General features: G+C 43.5%; 2 protein-coding genes across 4 annotated transcripts; both read right to left on the bottom strand.

Annotated features, from left to right (window-relative positions):
* Window positions 1–39: 39 nt before the first annotated feature.
* On the bottom strand, window positions 40–10,786 carry usp40 (ubiquitin specific peptidase 40). The gene is made up of 31 exons (XM_040199713.2): window positions 10,083–10,786; window positions 9,888–9,955; window positions 9,682–9,795; window positions 8,867–9,031; window positions 8,550–8,696; window positions 8,325–8,468; window positions 8,033–8,161; window positions 7,694–7,810; window positions 7,481–7,588; window positions 7,136–7,336; window positions 6,847–6,982; window positions 6,617–6,698; window positions 6,287–6,458; window positions 6,105–6,189; window positions 5,952–6,022; window positions 5,431–5,840; window positions 5,168–5,318; window positions 4,994–5,054; window positions 4,440–4,493; window positions 4,114–4,202; window positions 3,823–3,909; window positions 3,701–3,737; window positions 3,524–3,588; window positions 3,139–3,213; window positions 2,834–3,043; window positions 2,485–2,603; window positions 2,320–2,385; window positions 2,020–2,230; window positions 1,692–1,787; window positions 1,505–1,599; window positions 40–1,363 (listed from the first exon to the last, which is right to left on the bottom strand). Exons 1-31 carry the CDS (start codon window positions 10,276–10,278, stop codon window positions 1,264–1,266), a joined length of 3,861 nt encoding a protein of 1,286 aa, XP_040055647.2. The 5' UTR covers window positions 10,279–10,786; the 3' UTR covers window positions 40–1,263.
* Window positions 10,787–10,995: 209 nt separating this feature from the next.
* LOC120832979 (thrombospondin-type laminin G domain and EAR repeat-containing protein) lies at window positions 10,996–17,241 on the bottom strand. 3 transcript variants are annotated; one of them, XM_040199714.2, is made up of 13 exons: window positions 16,957–17,241; window positions 15,795–16,018; window positions 15,191–15,564; window positions 14,730–14,820; window positions 14,475–14,631; window positions 14,244–14,375; window positions 14,080–14,150; window positions 13,575–13,733; window positions 13,298–13,499; window positions 12,989–13,221; window positions 12,129–12,307; window positions 11,922–12,023; window positions 10,996–11,682 (listed from the first exon to the last, which is right to left on the bottom strand). In XM_040199714.2, the coding sequence occupies exons 1-13, from the start codon at window positions 17,090–17,092 to the stop codon at window positions 11,529–11,531; spliced, it is 2,214 nt and encodes a 737-aa protein (XP_040055648.2). In that variant the 5' UTR covers window positions 17,093–17,241; the 3' UTR covers window positions 10,996–11,528. The 3 variants fall into 3 exon arrangements, with proteins under 3 accessions (XP_040055648.2, XP_077945695.1, XP_077945696.1); XM_078089569.1 differs by having other exon boundaries at window positions 11,389–11,682; window positions 14,508–14,631; XM_078089570.1 differs by having other exon boundaries at window positions 11,517–11,682; window positions 11,922–12,018.
* Window positions 17,242–18,336: the final 1,095 nt, after the last annotated feature.

Raw genomic sequence — 18,336 nt, 5'->3', positions numbered from 1 at the left:
TCGAGCAATGTAGCTTAATGGATCACAAAAGCAGCAATGTTTCATCAGCAGCAAACTTTATTGTTGATATAATATACAAACAGATGTCTACTGAATTAAAACAGTAGTATCATTAACATCCCAAAATATAATGAAAAACCGTACTAAATAAACAAACTTCATTCTCACTATTGCCGAGTATGTAGAAAGCAATGATCAAGGCTCCATGTAGAGTTTTAAAACTCAGAAAAAATATCCAACTTTATAGTTCAATTATTTAGTTTCTTTTAAAAATAAAATCAATAATAACGCTTATTAACTTTCCTGAAGTTCACATGGTGCAGAAAGAAAATAGTTGCAGAACTGATTTACAGTATATATTTGCAAGCAGCTAAATTCATCCATCACAGATAGAGCCAAACATGTAGCTATTCCTGTCCGTTCCTTTTAATACTAAATTAATAGATTGAGGTGAAAGTCTGCTTCAAGTGTCGGCAGTAAAGAGGGTGGACTGTGCCTGATGAACGCCAAGTTATTTAACCGTGTACAGAAAAGTAGTCATCTACATTTTGACAGCTGGTGGTTCATGTCAGTTGTGTCATGTCACATAAATCAAACAGAGTTTGAGTCATTGTGAGTTACATAAAAGAAGTTGGGGGTGGAAGCAGAGGTAGAATGAGAGAGAGAGAGAAGAGAGCGAGGTAGGGAGGACAGAGCTGCATCGAGGCTTCTCCACATTAAGGCATTTCTCCTGTTTTATCAACCTAAAATCAAATCCCATGATGCAAACATGAAACGTTTTTTCTTCTCGGCACACAGTGACAGGTTCATCAGAAACCAACAATAAGTAATTGTGATTTCCTTCCTGGCTTGTACTAAAACCTTTGAAAGTATGGAAACAGTTTGTCCTGCTTCTCTTAACTACTGGTCCACACAGTTAACATTTATTTTAGGTATATCCTTGATGATACAATTGCAATTAGAGCATCTGTGGTGGTTGATATTTAGACAGCAAGAGGAAGCAAGACCAACATGAGGCATCTTACAAGAGATCCAGTAATATTGTATAGAAACAATACAAATTCTGGTAAATTGTAATAAAACAGCTGATTACCTAAATTAAATATTTCTCTTCCTTTCAACAAAATTATTTAATTGTAGTCATTTAAGGATTTGTGGAGAAATACAGAAAAGAAAATGGCATGAGTGACATCAAGTGGATTGTCCCAATGGCATCGCGGCACCTGTGTGTGGTTGTGTAGGTAGGTTGCATTTGTCCGAGTGCTATCTGAATACCCCAACGTTGATTGACAGCGCTACCTCCGGTTTTCTGGGTTTGCTCAGGCCAGTCTTCTCCTGTTGTCCAACGCGCTCAGAGCCTGCTCTGCAAAGACGCAAGGGCAACAAAGGGTTTTAAATACGCGTTGTACGGCATGAAGCATAATGGCGACTTGTTGAGGGATTACAGCGAAATGACCACTCAATGATTGCCATGAAACGGTCAGGTTGAGTAAAGATGTCCCACCCTTTCCTGCGTTGCTCCGCTTGCTCCCTGAGCCTCTGCTGGCCCTGCTCGTCCTCCACGGTGAGGAACTCCCTTTTGTTGTCAATCAAAAGATTCTGGGGAGGAAAAAAAAAAAAGGATTCAGTGTTTCTAAAACCAATCAAACAAACAAGACTCATTGTTTGAAACAAACAAGGGTTTTCAAAACCTTGATGCCGATTGTGTCGCCATCTTTGAGGTGAAATGGTGGCCCCAGAAGCGATTCAGCCTTCCGCTTCTTTTTCTTTTTGGAAACTTGCTGATTCTGATCGTAAAAGGCATAAGATGTGTTGTTCATATGAGAATACTGGAATACTTTGTTTGCTTATGAATAAAAAAACGCTTAAGATAGCTTGACTCTCCAATCGTGACTCTTTACTATATTACTATATAAATATTTCTCCTCATACTTTTTCCATTGACCAATAGACTGCTAGAATACATAATGATTGCACCAAACATATAAAAGAAGAGACAAATAACTCTTTTCATCTCACCCAGTTTGAGATTTCCTCCCAGGCGTGTTTGTCCGGCTGGTGTTTGGCCAACAGCAGCGAGTCCGGCGAGAGGCAGAAGTGCGCAGCCAGACGAGTGCGCAGGGAGCGGGGAGAGGAGTCACGGGCTGCATCCCAAACCAGCTCTTCTGGCGGGTAGAAACACCTCTCTCCGGGGACTCCCATTTTAACATTCAGCATCACATCTTTAGGACTTAGGAACAGGACATAATTAATTCAACTACCCTCAAAATATGTAGCATGTGAGTGAATTGGAAAAGGAGGAGGCAGCCTGAACTTTACCCGAGGTCTTCTTCCTTCAGTAGCTGTTGCACACAAAGGTCTGTCCCACTGCTCAGCTTCAACTTCCTGATCAGGAGGGAAACACAAGCGAATATGTCAATCATATGAAACAGCAATAACTTTGTTTAATCTTTTGACCAGGCCGTAACAGGAGAGCGTCTCTACTTGAGCGTGAGCTGTCCTCCTCTGAGGATACGAGCCAGCCGCCGCCCCTCAAGCTGCCAGACACGCAGGAACGCAGTGGTTGGCACGCACACATCCTGCAGGGCAGGCAGGGTCAACACCTGACAAAGAAACAGACAAGGACATTGGGGGACTCATTTGCATTCGGTTAGAAAGAATCATGGATGGACCATCACAAGCCTTCAGGAAGAAGATGCACTGCTAGGATTGGACAAAAGCAGCTCGCATAGGCTAAAATGAGCCACTAGAATCCCAGAGACTTAATTTGGGGTCTTTGAGGATAACCGTACCAATATAAAACCGCCATCGACTCCTGCTTTTAATACGCTACCTGGGCCTTGAGGTCCTCCAGAGTGGCCTCGTCAGAGATCTCCACCGGTCCTGCACGTCTTGGTTCCGCCATGTTGCCGACACCGAGAGGAGGCGACTCATCGGCAGCCTCGACCTGCATGTGGCCGTCATCCGTGTGATTAAAATCCATAGAAACCTCGGAATCGTTTCGGCGATCCAGACACAGCCACACAGACAGCTTGAGGAACCCCTGACAGAAGAGAAAACAATAAAGGCTAAAGAGAGAAGCACATTTATATTCTATGAATTTCCAGACAAAATAAAAACGTTATAACGACGTTATACCTTCGGAGGAAGTTGCCCTTGTGTGACCACTAATGTTTCTCCATTGTTTATCTTCAGCTCCGACAGAGAAGCGTCCTGAGAGAAACAGGTTGGACTTTTTGAAATGGGACACAATCCATATATTATTAAAAACAATATTTCATTGCTTTGGTGTCACGTTGGGGTTTTGCCGACTAGTAGACAGCTGCTTTTGATTCAATACAAAGTTCCATTCACAGTTTATGTTGTTGTTAGTTATTCATTTTGCCGGGCGCTGAATATCATCAACAAAAGTGAAGATATACAGACGATGAGCAGGGTAGAAGGAATCTATCCAATGACTACAAACCATTTTGGATTCAGGTATGATATATTGTTTAAACTAAAATCTCTGTAAACCACTCACCTCGTCCATTATTGGCTCGCCAACCTCCTCACACCAATCGAGCCTCCTTAAGTGCCAACAGGTGCCTGCAAACACACATTACAATGATATTAACAGCCACATATTGCTGCAAGATAGAAATTTGATTAGTTTTACAGCTTAAGAGAAAAACTACACAATGTATTGATGTAGTTTTACCTTCAAGTCCAACCACATCCAGCATTGTCTTTAGACACTGCAAAATGAAAAAAAGATCACATTTTGAGTAAGTACACATACCTGTAACCTGAGCACATGTTTCACAAACTGTGTTTACGTACCTCTTTGACGGTACTCGTTTTCTCCACTATTATATCCATCTCCATGCCAGCAGAGGGCGCTGCGCCCACAGAGAAGTGCAAGAAAAGCTGCACAATGCAAAGAGGAAATCCTTCATCAAAAACAGCAACTACGAACTTTAAAAAACACTCGTAACTCATATCCCAGTTTTGTTTTACACTGTAGAAAAGGATACGTCTACTGGGACTTAAAAGGAGCTGTAACACTCACCCGTGCAGTTAGAGGATTTATTGAAGGTTTCAAATTAAAAAAAAAAAAAAAAAAAGACACACCTGCGATGCCTTGGGGGCATTTCCGGGACAGAGAGTCAGTGTGGTCATGAGTCGCACCCCTGCAGCCCGAACACTCAACTCCTCGCACACTGTCGGGTGAACCAGGGTGGGACAACACAAGTGCACTCAGTAAATGTGCTCTCAAACTTCAAAACACAGATGAAAGAATAATGACACGCAGGGGGAGTACCTTTTAAACATTTTATGAAGGGCAGTGTAAAGGAAAGTCTATCTTAATAGGTCGTGAAAATGAGGGGAATTTCCAGCTCTCAGATAGCTGCGCCATTAAAATTATATTTGCCCCCAGGCAACAAATGACATGGTACCTGGAGGAAGGAGTTTCCCTGTGCAGTCCACATGTCTCAGACAGTACTGTGCACCTGGTCGGAAAACAAAAACAACAGTATGAATGTATGCCGGGATAAAAATGTAAGAATCCAAACAATGATGCAGGACAGTAAAGAACTACAAATGTTACTTGAACAAACAAAGTCCCAAGCAACTTTTTTTTTATGATTTAGCGTCTATATTATTATATATCCTGTTAAATTCAAATCCTTTGATCCAGTACTGAGGACACATGTACAAAGTAAAATGTCCGAGCCTAAAGCAGTGTTCCTGTTCATTGGCCGGTGATTTAAAATATTCAAAAATATTTGGAAGAAACATTTACAAAATATCCCGTGATACTTAATCATCAGAAAATGCAATCGAGACTAAAAAAGGACATGGAATTTAAATTAACTTGTAAATTGTCAGGTAAATTTACATTACGTATGCACGCATTTGGCTGCACTATAGAAACAAGAATTAACGCAGTCAGGTGTGAATAACTAGGAAATCTCTGGCAGAAGGAGTTATGCAACACTGAGCATCTTGCCTGATATTTGCTCCTGTAGCTGCAGCTCCTCTATGGCCCTTTGTTTCACCTCACACAGCAGCTGTGAGAGAAATGCACTGAACATGAATGACTAAGAAAGAACAAAGCGGCGCTTTAATGAAAAGAAAACAAGCCCAACCAGATAGGTTACTTAAAAAAATAAATAAAGATTACCATATTTCCTGAAGCTGGAACTTTGATCTTTCTCTGCTCTTCTGTCTCTCCATCGCCTCCTCCCTCCCCATGTGGTCCAAACTCCACCTGGAGCCAGCGGCAGTCCGACGGTGTAGTCACAGTGACAACGTCTCCGTTTCGAGCGAACATGCTGAGCAAAGTTAAGAGGACATTAGCAGAGCAGATTGACACACACACGCACACACACGTACACACACGTACACACACGTACACACACACACACACACACCAGAGGATTGTACCTGCTGTCGAAGGACTGGGGCTCCAGCACCAGCAGCGCGTCTCCGTCTTTCAGCGAAAGCTCCTTGAGCGTCCGCTGCATATCATCGGGGGGGAACACCCTCCATCCGCTCGCCCCCCCTCCCTCCCCGGGCCCCTGCTCTCCTGTCGGCCCTCCCTTGTGCTCCTGGCACAGCAGACTCTCCTCGGGCTCCCCCAGGGCCTCCCGAACCTCCCCGAGAGTCGCAGCACCTGCAAACCCTCTGGCCTCCCTTTTGAGCCCCGGCCCCCCATTTTCAAAACCTCCCTTTCCCTCCTCACACTGCAACCCGTCCCCCTCCTCCTGACCCCCTTCGTCCCCCAAACTGGGGCGGACTACGTTCAGCAGCACCGGCTCCCACTCGGCTCCAACTAGCACAGTCGCACCGCACACCTGAAGGGACAGAATCCAGGACACGAGTCGGACACTCGGGGTCTCGTCAAGTGAGCCTGATGACATTTACTGGAACGAGGATGGTGAGGACCGAGAATGTGTTGTACTCACCTCTCTGCCGTTCCACACAAACAGGTCAGAGTTTGTACAAACGCCTGCACTGTACAGGGAGACATTGTCGTCTGCAAAGACAACCGCAACCAGAATGTCGTTACAAACGTTTAGAACTTTTGGAGGGTTTTTTGGGGCATTTTAGTGTCTCACCTGTTAAGGTGTTGTAGAGGTGGAGACCCGCTGGAAGACTCTTGGCCAAAGTCAGAGCCATATCACCTTCCCAGAGTTCCTGCTTCTGTGTACACAGATGCAAGATACACAGCTTATTCCGAGCGGCTTTTTACCCCGTTTTTGGAACGCAACAGGCAAGTCTTCTTGGAAAATCGAGTTACCTGATAAATAGCTAATCGAAGATCTCCCACAGTCTTTCTCCGGTCAAAACTCAGAGCGTTGCTCGCAGCCACCCCTTTGCTGAGTGGCTGCAGGGCTCCACCCTTGAGCCTGTAGGAGGGTGCCAGGTGGAGGCGCAGGTCCACGGTGTTATTCGTGGCTTCAAACTCCTCACTTATAAGAGAAGCAACGGGGAGTAAGAATTTGTGAGAAAATGGTTTCAGCGTGACCTCCAATTTCAAGATTTGAGTCATTTTAGCTGCCACTGAAATGTCACACTCGTAAATCAAAAACCCATCTACGCGATAGTTGTGTGAAATGTTTGTACGTACCGCATTTTCTGCATTTGGATGTTCTCCTCCTGAGCCATCTGGATGAGGTTAAGAGGAATTTTATATTGGGGATTGTGCAGAGCTGAAGATGTAGAAACACATGGGATACAAGTTAGTCATATTACTTCATATACTGTGTATATGTGGTGGCAAACCACATGAGTTTCTATTTCAAGTCACCTGTATCAACTTTGATCTTATTTTACAACACAAAAGCTGGTGTCCGTTACCTTCACTGGGTCTGTGCAGCTGTGTCTTTCTGTAGAACAGCATGTATGCGCTTTCTTTGCCCTGGAACTGCTTCTCGATGTCCGACTCCCTGATGGAGGTCACCATGGAATCGTTCAGGTCAAACCAGTGGCTACCCTGCAGACAGACAGGAAGAAACAACGTGAGGAAGCAATCACAAGAAGTGGCCAACTGGAAAAGAGACAAACGTGTGCGTATTGTATCATTTGAAAGGCTTCAATGTCCTTTTAGAACCTACATTCTTGAACAATGTGACTTCGGCTCTAATACCGTTTGTTCCGGCTCTGACTTCTGCTGCAGATCCAGATGTTGCTCAGCAGCTCTGGGGTCTGATGGCGTTAATGGATCGGGGTTAGTCGCCTGCTTTGCTGCGCCGGGCGGCTCAGTCGTGGGGCTTGGCGGGTTCGCCTTCAGTGCCACTCGAGTTCCATTAGACACCAACATGAAAACATCGTTGTTCGACTGCAGGAACTACAACACAAGAGCAAAGAGTCAAGAAAAGCACCGGAAACCGGTATGAGACCATTGATATATTGATATCAACCCAACACCAGGAGGATGCATAGACAACATCTGAATATTTGAGCATCATGAAAACAAAGACACATAAAATACCTTTCCTATGGGGCCATAGTGTTTTCTGAACTTTTTGCTCCAGGAAGAACCAATCTTTTCCATGAGTTTCTGTCCCAGCTGGTCCGTCAGGACACTCTTTGATGGCTCCTGGTGGACAACATATGACCAACACCTCATTAGTTGACTGACTACCGAGTCAACAGATAAATAACTATGAACACAGAGTCCAGACAAAGGAAGCGGTTGCTATACCTGAGCAATGATAGCAGTGATGACAGACAAAGGGTCATCTTCTTGTAGTATTGGCGCACACATTTGCTCAACTTCGTTTTTGGATTTTTTCTGTGTTTTGGGTTTCTGCTCTTCCTCCTGACACAAAAAAACAGATGATACCTTTTTATAGTGCCCAGTAATTGCAGCTATCCAATTGAAACACTACTTATATTGTGAATTGGCAACGAGACATTGACCACTAGTCACATCTCATTCTAAATAGAAGTAAAACTAAACAACGCTTATGTTCAATTTATTTTTAAAAGTGTAATTTAGGTTTCTTTTTTATCCTTCAATTTGCTCCTCTGCTTTTCTCACCGGTGGCTCCCATTTGCCGAGCTGGTCAATGTCCCTGATATAAACATGGTAATGGCCCCCATAGCAGCCTCCCTTATGGATGATCACAGAGAACAGCTCGTAGGAGTAATCGGAGTCCTCTGCATCAGTCTATGGGGGAGGAAGCAGGTATAGTGTATCAAAGCCTCCCTGGATGATGTTAACAGTGAGCCATACAACCAGCAATAAATAAGAAATATAGAGAGTTAGTCATGATAAATGTGCCTGATCAAAAAAATAATAATCTAGGTCAAACAAAAAACCTGTCAGGTACCTCTTCACAAAATGGCTTTAGGTTGATGGATAAGGGAAAACTGTAGCGTCCCGTCTCCTTGTATCGCTCACACTTGGCAAAGTCAAAGCTGAATCTCAGCAAGGACATGGTCATGAATGGAGGAAGCTTCTTCAGCTTGGCAGACTGAATGAAAGCAAAATTAGTTTTAAAAAGAGAAAAGGGTTGGCTGCAGTTTAACCTTAGAGTCTGAAGGCTGCCACTGACCTTGGCAGCGGTGACCAGCCTGTCACAGTGTGCACAGCGGTACAGGTTATTGCCCTGAAACAACTCCTCCTCCACAAACATGTTCCACAAAGCCTCCTCCAGGCTGGACACGCCACAGACACAAACGGTCAGGTCCAGGAAGTCCTCCTGAAGACGGCCCAAAACACAGACCTGGTTGGTTAGTTTGTTATCTTTTTCTCAGCGTTTGCTAAATCTCACTGAGCTAGAGACAAAAAAATAAACATTTTTCAACAGTATCTAATGGAAAGAATACAACTTCATGAATGGAGCCAATGAGGCAGAGAAACCAGACACACCTGTCTCTGGCTGACGTTGCCACAATCCTTGCAGACAATGCTGTTGACAATGGTCCCATGATACAGCTGGTGGATAAAAGTACTACCAGTGGTGCCCACAAGGGAGTGGTCCAATGCACTGAACAGAATCCTGTTCAGCTCCTGCACGTCATGCTGATTTGTTCCCTGAAAAGGAATGAACAAAGAAGAAAGTTAGGATCATAAAGACATTTGATGGTGTCCCAGTTTCGTCATGTGAACTAACAGTATCCAGAAAGGGATTGCTTCATAAACTAATATGTTCCTTTGTAGAATATGGCTGTAATTTATCTAATAAACAACCTCTTAAGTGCTTAGAATGCATGAAATCTACCAAGCGCCTGCAGTGACTAATACATAGATTTTAAGGATGATGCAAATTTCACTGTTTTGGGTCCTTCAGCTGTAACCTAGATGTCTTTAATAATCATCAACGACCATTGACTGTTAAATGGCCTGAGTCCTTTTTAAAACGTCAGTTGTATCCCCTATTACTCTGAGAAATTGTTTTTGTATTACAATTTAAGAAATCAATTTCACTCTTTACGAGAAACACAGACTTATGCGAGACTTGCAAGGATGAAAATCAAACAACCTTCTCTACTTTTTTCTACCAGCTGTTATCGGCTTTCCATCAGCTCTACATCCCGTTTAAAGTCACACGACTGCATGAACGACCATGACCAGGAAAAAGTGGTTATGCATGTCATTTGGGAAATGTTGTGGGTCAGTATTTCAGTCAGAAAATCAATCGGTGATATGAGAAGTTTAACCCGAGCAGCGCGTTGGACTCAGACCTCGCTGCTGTTCCAGCCAAAACTGCTGGTGAGGTTGGCGGTGGAGGCGCTCTGTTGGTCCACCAACAGAAGACTGGCAAACAGCTTCTGCAACTCCAGTGGGATCACTCTGACCTGGGGAGGGAGGGGGTGGCAATTAAAACTGCATTACACGAATACACAAACATTACATAGTCTGTTCAAGCTACAAGTGCTCTGCAACTTACTTTGGCCCCTGGATTTTCTTTGTGTTCCAGACATCCCAATTCTGCAGCTCCCAGACTGAACAGCGCCTCTGGACACACACACACACACACACACACACACACACACACACACACACACACACACACACACACACACACACACACACACAATGTACGTCGGTCCTCGGGTTGTGTGCTGGGTGCTGCACGCCTTACCTCTGAACTCCGGGGTAAACAGCAGGGTCTGCAGCAGGGAGTTGAGGTAGCAGGTCCCCCCTTGGTTCTTTAAGCCGCACAGATTGCTTCTTCCTCGGGGCGGAGGCGGCTCGTCTCCCCCCTTGGCAACTCTCCCGCTGGAGGAAGCCGGGGAGACGCCTTCCTCCTCCTCCTCCTCGAAAAGGTTCCCAAACATGCCGTGTGAGTGATGTATCGGGTGTCCTCGCGGACCGTCGCTCGGGCTCTTGCCTTGTAGTAAATCACGTGTCGTCACTCCGATTTGCCCTCTTGCTATCTCATCTTGGTCTTGCCGAGTTCTCTGTTGACAATGGCCGGGCTGACTCTGAAATAAGAAGACTTCACGGGGCTGAACATAGCGACTATTACCGAGTTCTGCGCTAGTTAGCTCAACGCAATAGCAAAAAAGGCAAATCGCTCGCAGGTCGTCCGACAGTGAGCAGCGCTTGACGGCTCAGCGAAAATTAAAGAAAGGACAGAACAGGCTTTTGGTGACGTTAAGGCTTCATCCACCAAAAACCTTCGCGACTTATTAAACTGTTTTGTTTCTCAATGTGACGTTAGCGTGTGACACTTCCTCCTCTGTCTGTCGTAAAGCAGATAACAAACAAGGCATACATACAAATACCGTAGGTGAACTGTAGGCAGCCATGTTTCTTTCTGCGGAACAGCAAAGCGGTGCATTGTGGTACTTGTAGTATTACACGCATGCACTGAAAATAATAAATAATGTTAGTTGCATTACTTGAACATCATTAGCAATGTTTATTTACAATTCTGTACTTTACCGCCGCCTTCTGATATAGCCCTTACACGTTTATATATTCATCTCATTATTATTATTCCAACAATAATTGCAGCAATAAAAAATAAAAATATCCGACAAGTTGAGTCATGAAGTTATGGGGCTTTTAGTCTTCTGTAGCCAACTGTAGGAAAAAAAATATTAATAGTTGTTCGTGTTTACAAAGGATGTCAGTTACTGCCCAAAGCGCCTGCATACCAATCAAACACCTCACCAGGATTCTGTTTGCCTCGCTACTTGCTCCATGGCTGAAGGTTAGCCGATGCATAAACAACTCCTACTTTCTATACAAACATATACAATCTGGTTTATTGCCATTTCAGGATAATTATTATAAATATTATTCATACATAAAGTAATAATCAGTAATTGTTCTGACAACATACAAGTCAATATAAAAAATCGTCAATATTAAATGTGATTAAAGAAAATTAGAAAACTAACTATATATTTTACACAAATAGATATATATATATATATAGATATATATTCCCGTAAAAGTCTTGAACTCGTAACATTTGTGTAAAAATGAGGTAAACAAAATATTGTTAATATTGTCTTACACAAGAACACACACACACATAAAAAGAGTGAGCAAAGCTACACGCACACACTTTTTTTGGCTAGTGTGTTTTCAGCTTAAACACTTTGGAGAGAGGGGCTTTGGCACTAGAGTAGATCAGATATGATTCTCCTTCAGAGCTGAAAAACTCCCAGTCACTGCACCCGATCGTTGGGAGCCAATGAACAGGAACAAATCCTTCATATCCCTGCCACCTAAAACAGAGAGGAAGAATCAAATAAAAGTTATATTTTCATCTGTTTAACAAAGGCTCTCGACACAGAATTAGATCCAGGCGCTACCTCACATTTCAAAAGTGCTCGGCTTTCACTGTTCTGGCTCACATAGGATAGAACAGAAAATAGATCTACTTTACAACCGCACTAAATGAGCGTGCATTCAGAATAGATTCGTTATTTCACACTGTTTGCAGTGATGCTGGCAAGTTGAGTACCTGTAAAGAATGCTGTTGAGAGAGTAGGATTCTCCGTTGAAGGAGTTTGCGACGATCATAAAATATTCCTCCCCGAGACTGAAGAACTCCCAGTCCACTGCACTGGAGGGATGGACGTGTGTAGGGTAAAGACGAGATGTTGAGATTACAGCATTTACAGGTTCTGCCTGTACACACCTGAGATATCTAGTCTTTGCATAGCTGTACCTGTAGGTGACAATGTCCTGGAAGCGGACGAACACCTGCCCATTCATGTCCAGTTCGTAGATGGTGGAGTTGATGGCATATTGACTTGGTCCATTGCCATTTAGCCTGTGTCCATTGGCAACGACTAAAAAAACTCTATTTCCAATTTGAAACATTTCCCAGTCCGTGGCGCAGAACGTCTAGATTGACAATGAGAGAGAAAGCATGCAGGGTTTTTACTCGGGGAAACAGTTCTTTGTACTTCTTTGACTTTTGCTTGCTAGGATGGAGACAGCAAAGCGAAAAACGCTGTAACGCAGTGAAAACTAATGACAAATAAGTGTCATTTCACTCAAATCTGGATGCTTTACCAAGATTCATTTTTACCAGCCCCAAGGTACCTCCTATCCCGCTGCGGATTTCCCCTAAATCCTGTCTTTATAATATCTTGTGATACTATCAATGTGTCAATGCACTCTCCTCAAATTGTGGCTCTGTGATTCACTGACATGTCAAAGCACTGCACTCACTCACGCAAATTATGGCAAGCCGCAAACATCTATTTTAGGCGCTGTGGCCAAATGGACACACCCGTTCTTTGCTCTCTCTTTCTCTTTTCATTACACTTTTATCTCTCCGTTTGTTCCCTCCCCTTTGTTGCATTCTGACACGGCTGTTCATACTCATCTCAAAGACACAGATCTCACCAGAACAAATCAAAGCCCAGCTGAAGGAGAACATGAATGGTATGGAGGTCGTGACGCAGTCATGACGCAAGTGCTTCCTGGATTTACCCTGTGTTGTGGTAGGCTACAGCTGTTTGTTTTTTTTCATGCATTTTAAAGGGAAAATTAATTTGCGTTTTTCAGTTTGCTACATACCTTAATTGCCTGAAACACCTGGAAGCTTCCACTGACCCAAACATAAATGACCGAATCCACAGAGGTGGTCACTCCATCAAAGGCATTGGCCACCACTAGGAAGTGGTACGGTCCCACTGTGAAGAACTCCCAGTCGTAGGCCCCCGACGTCGGCAGCATCTGGTGAACCTCAAAGGACTTTGTTGGCTTGTTCCATTTGTATATCACACTGTCTATGGTGTGATTGTTGTCGCCTGAAAGACAAACGAGGAAGAAAGAGGATGAAACACTGTAGTTTGTTATTTTGGGAATGTCGTGCAAAGTTTTTACCCTGTCTGTGGTTGGCCACAGCCAGATAAGTTTGTTGGTCGATGTTAAAGGCCTCCCAGTCCCGAGCGCAGTGGGTCTGCAGAGTCTGGAACCGCACGAAGCGCTTTCTTCTTTTGCTCCACTTGTAAATCACAGAAGTGTCCGTCTCTGATCTTTTACGCTTGTCTGGTCCTCCGACAGAGTTAGACACAACCAGAAATATCTAGATCAAGGTAACAAAACACAGAGAATATCAGTTGGATTAATGTTACATAATGTATGTCTTCCTTTCTCATACCTTCTTGCCCATGCTGAAGTGTCTCCAAGCCAAAGCTCCATATGTGCTGATATTCTGGTAAAGACGAAAACCTGTTTTGCTCCACAGATACACAGCTGATCCAGAAGTGGATCTATGAGCCATCGCAGCCATCAGACCCATCCCGGCTATATGGAAAACCTAAAGATTCAACAAAAAACAGTGAATAAATACACAACCTGACCTTGACGCCCTCATGTATAGAATATAGAATACGTAAATCACAGAATGGTAAAAAATCAAGGCAGATCACATGTTATGCAGAAATGAAAAAAGTAGTAATGCAACAGAAAAAAAGGTGTCAACCAACACCAACTAAGATTGAATAGATTAAATTCAGTGTATCTTGTGCTTCACAAGAAAAAAACAAAAAAATTCCACGCTGAATAAACTCAGTCTTGCAGAGCTGTAAACGAGCAGGTACAGCGAGTATAGATACAATACATGTAAATATTGTACAAAGATACAAGAAGAAGAAGAAGGATACCTCTACATCGTGTGTCTCTGAGCTGGTGGTCAGGACCTGGTGTTCCAACACATAGTCAAGTCGTTTATGATCTGAGTAGATAAGGAGATAAAAACTTTTGTCAATTTCACAGTGAAAAAGAAAAACTTGCTTGTGAGCGGACGTTTTGGATCTTGGACTCTCACCCTCCAGCACGGTGACCCACTCTGCACCGTCGCAGAGGTAGAGGCCTCTCCTGAGTGGATTGAACCACATTTGGCCTTGCAGCTGCTCGGAGCATGAGCGCTCCAAGCCCAATGAGACGCGCTCATTCAGTTCTGAGAGTTTACGATCAAAACACAAAGGTAAGGACATGTCAAGGTCATGGCTTTCATCGTGCTGCGTGAAATGTACGGTGAAACATGTTCACAAGTTACCGTAGGAAGTCACGCGGTCGTGACCCTCCCTACCGGTGGCAGGCGGGTGTAACAGAAGTGGTGGAACTGAGAGAACTGCTAGCTGGGGGTTCGAAGACGGGCAGATTTGATGGGTGGCATCCACACCTGGCACCAAAACCAGCTGGCGCAACAGACCCTGTGCATGGAGAAATCAGGATAAGAATCAAACAAGGTGACTGTTTTAGAAAAAACACAAATCGTGTGGTCTGGAAGCTTGTTAGAAATAATGCTTACTGAATACAATTCTTTCCATCTCCCCCGACTGCCAACGTTGAATTTCGATCCCCTAATGTTGAGGTCTGAGGGAAAAGGCCTGGAAGGGATACTGTTGGCCATAAAACTTAATTATTTTTAATAGGTATAGTTAGTTGCTTTTCATCTTTAATGTAACTTAAAGACACTGGCGTTAAAGTAGGCTCCTCTCTTCTTAGGACTGAGAGAAGAATCGTATTATATGTGCATCGTACGATAGTTGATACTGCACGCCAGAGGCCGTTTCCACTAAATACCATCCATCACATACTGTCAGGCCTCTGTGATACAGCTGCAGGCTGTGAGCAGACTGCAGATGTGCCACTGTATTGTGGTGAATGATCTACAATCCCTCGAGGGTATTCAAAGGCAGCTGGAAGAAGGCAGAGAGACATCGCACCCACCCAGTGACTGTCAGACGCAAAAAAAAAGGGTGAACTTACATTTCCTGGGCTTTGCCGCAGTCCACTGTGAGCCGGACACGTTGACTGCCAACACCCAAAACCAGCGTGTGCCAGTGGTTGTCAGCCAGTCCAGCGCCTCGAAACCTCCAGTGCTCCACAACCCCTTCGTGACCTCTAAAAAGGAAGTGCAAACGTCTTTTCGAGAACCTGAGTCCCAGGAGGATTTGCTCCCGTTCTTCCTCACTCTTGACTCGCCGCTTCTTCTCCCTCTCGCCACGTTGTTCTCCTCCACTGTTAGAACTCTCGGCATTCCTTTCCAAAACGTCCTCTTTATTGTTCTTTTCTTCTTTTGTCCCCACTCTTTTTGTCTTAACGCGCTTTGGCCCCATCAAGGAAAAGATGTATTCATTTCTCTGAAAAAGAAATGAAAATGAAGAAAACATGTGGCCCACTGTATTCTGCAGGGTGCATTGTTAGATAAATAAAACTTCACCCAACATATCCTTCTTTCAATATATTTGTTTGAAGAACATTTAGTACTATTTTGACTTTAGTCTTCTCAATCTGCGATGGCATTAAAGATGCAAATAGAGAATCTGTGTACTTCATCCACCATTGATAATTAGGAAACTTGGATGCTCACCTTAGGAGAAAAGCCAGTAACTTTTAATGTCACAACAATGGAGAATTCTTTGGGGAAAAGGTCGCAGTCCACCAGCAGCTGGGAAGAGGGAAAGCTCATAGAGGCATGAGGGCTTGAGAGGTGCACACCTCTCACCCCTTCCTCCTGCTTCATGTGCCCCCCTGCTGTGAGTTGGGAGGGGTCCCTCTCCAGCACAAAAGACAAAAGATCCAGAGGGACCAAATCTGGAGACAATAAGGAATTAAAGATATCATTAACATTGTTTTCAGATTATTACATAGTGAAAACAATTATTTACAGCTCCGCCAACTACCGATGTTGACTTTTGTGACAAATTTGAATAAAATCTTCATGGCCTTTCTGAGATATTATATTCACTATAATTGTGAAGTATTTGTAGTCCCAATAACCCTGACCGTTGACCCCTAAAATTTACTCAGTTCACTCTTGAGTTTGGAAGTTTGTGTCAAAATCGTTCTTAGACATCACGAGAACGGGAATGATAAGAGGTCACAGTGACCTTGACCTTTGCCTACTGTAAACAAATAACTTATCCTGTAGTCCAAGTCGACGCTTGTGCCGCATGTGAAGGAAGTCCTTCCAGGTGTTGATGGGATATCACGAGAACGAGAACAGACCGTACACACAAACGCTGCGGCTGCAAATACCATTTGAATAGTAGAATTTTTTTAAGGGTTTCAGAATAACTGCAATAAATCAATTAATGACATGCCAAAGTCCCTGAAGCGTCCCTGGGTGGCGTTTGAGCCTAAGGAGATTTTAGCAAGGTTTTTTTAGGACCAGGCTCTATGAACAGCAGTAATATGGAAGAGAATGGCTCAGAAATGGATGAGACATCTTATAAACATGCACCCTGTCGAGATGTCTACTGTGGAATCCCACCCACATCCAGTGTCTGTACTTGTTTGTGGAGGTTAATTTAAGTCAATATCGCACGGCATGCTGCACACAGAAACACTCCCACTGCACTGTAAGCAGACACAGACAGTTGGAATTATCCAAAAGAATTTTAGCTGGAGGGGTTTCCCAGATTTTCAGATGAAGCCGTACACCATCCACAGAATAATCATTAACTGAACATCAGATCTGTTGAAGTGAGCTGTGGTTAAAACAGGTGAAATATATTCAAATGGTACAATACCTGTGCAGCGTCTCCATGTGTCTGAGGTGGTGTCGGTGGCCCTTAACCCCAGGAGGAGGAGGTGCGCAAATATGAGCCATGTCATCATAGCAAGCCTGTTCGGTTCAGTTGCTATTGCCTGTACAAATGTCTCCATGTTTCCCTTTACGTTGCTGCTTTGTCTCTATCTCCGGTGAGAAAAATGCCCACTGAATAAACTCTCTTTAGAGTAATCAAAGGCTATTCTGGTTTGTTAAGATTCACAAATAGAAGAAGAAAAGACCCAGAGCTGTGATGCCTCAGTGCTTCGAGAAGGAATCCATCCATCTGTGTGGAGAATCCGGCACCTGCAGGTCCTTTTAAACACCAGAGAATGCAAATCACTAACCAGCCCGTCACTCATCCTCCCTCAACCGCCTCTGATGACACAGACCTGCCAGAGGGGTGAGCTGCATTCGCGTGTCTTCGCATGTGCACTTACAGCTGACAAATTCTGTCAAAAGCCATATTTCTCCATATATTTATGTCATGAGAGTGGCCTAAGCGAACAAAACAATGAATTAAAAAGGTAACTTAAAAACAACAACGTACGTATGTGACCTTTGGTCCACTAATGGATTTAAGTTATCCTATTAATCCTATTAGTTGTTATGTCATGTGCATGAACCCAACCTGTAAATATCACCAGTTGAAGGAATAATCCAGTTCTAGGGCAGTGATATTATGAAACGGCGAAATAGCAAAGTAGTGAGAGGGTCGACTTTGCACTATGGCGAAATCACAGGTGACTATTATTATACGTTTTTATTGTCAATGGTACACAATTTGAAGTCAGTCTGAGGTTTGTTGACTTGAACATTTACAAGGCAAATGATCTTAGTCTCTCTTCCTCTTGCCCACATTAAAAGCAGACTGCACACAGATCAGGATGCAAGATATCAACCCAGCTCTTCTTCCTCTAACCATTTATTAATCGCTCTGCCTTCCAGGCACTTTCCGTTCAGAACAACCTGCTGAAATGCAGATAAAGTGAATGTAGATGCTCTTCTTTATTCCTGGTTTGACTCTCTAACTGCTGCAGTAAGTCTTATCACGGTACCAGTTGTGCTGAATGAAGCCATTCAATTAGTGTGTCAGATGAGATTCAAGGTTCTAAATCAAGATTTCCTGGAGGTGATCTGAAATAATTTTCAGACTTAATATACCATCATCTTTTTTTAGCCAGCTTCTTTCAATTTTGTGATTTTTTGTCTCTCAAGGTAAGGTCTGAAGTATATGTATACATTTCAAGGCCCTTTGTAAATAAGTAAATCTTAATTTGGTTTTGATCCGGCATTTGGTTGAAATTCATGTACTTCAGATTATCTTAAAAAAAGTGTATTGTTTTGTACATTAACAACA

This window comes from Gasterosteus aculeatus, chromosome 15, assembly GCF_964276395.1.
Source record: "Gasterosteus aculeatus chromosome 15, fGasAcu3.hap1.1, whole genome shotgun sequence".
Classification (NCBI taxonomy): domain Eukaryota; kingdom Metazoa; phylum Chordata; class Actinopteri; order Perciformes; family Gasterosteidae; genus Gasterosteus; species Gasterosteus aculeatus.
Note: the sequence above shows the minus strand (reverse complement) of the source record. Positions and strands in the feature narration are given on the sequence as shown.

Coding starts and splice junctions, on each gene's coding strand:
- usp40 (XM_040199713.2), bottom strand. CDS start 10,278: ATGTTTGGGAACCTTTTCGAGGAGGAGGAGGAGGAAGGCGTCTCCCCG. Junction 9,032..9,681: donor TTGGCTGGAACAGCAGCGAG/GTCTGAGTCCAA, acceptor ATTCCTTTTCAG/GGAACAAATCAGCATGACGT. Junction 6,699..6,846: donor GCTGCACAGACCCAGTGAAG/GTAACGGACACC, acceptor CTACATCTTCAG/CTCTGCACAATCCCCAATAT.
- LOC120832979 (XM_040199714.2), bottom strand. CDS start 17,092: ATGGAGACATTTGTACAGGCAATAGCAACTGAACCGAACAGGCTTGCT. Junction 14,632..14,729: donor GATGGAAAGAATTGTATTCA/GTAAGCATTATT, acceptor CTCCATGCACAG/GGTCTGTTGCGCCAGCTGGT. Junction 13,734..14,079: donor CAGAGACACACGATGTAGAG/GTATCCTTCTTC, acceptor TTGAATCTTTAG/GTTTTCCATATAGCCGGGAT.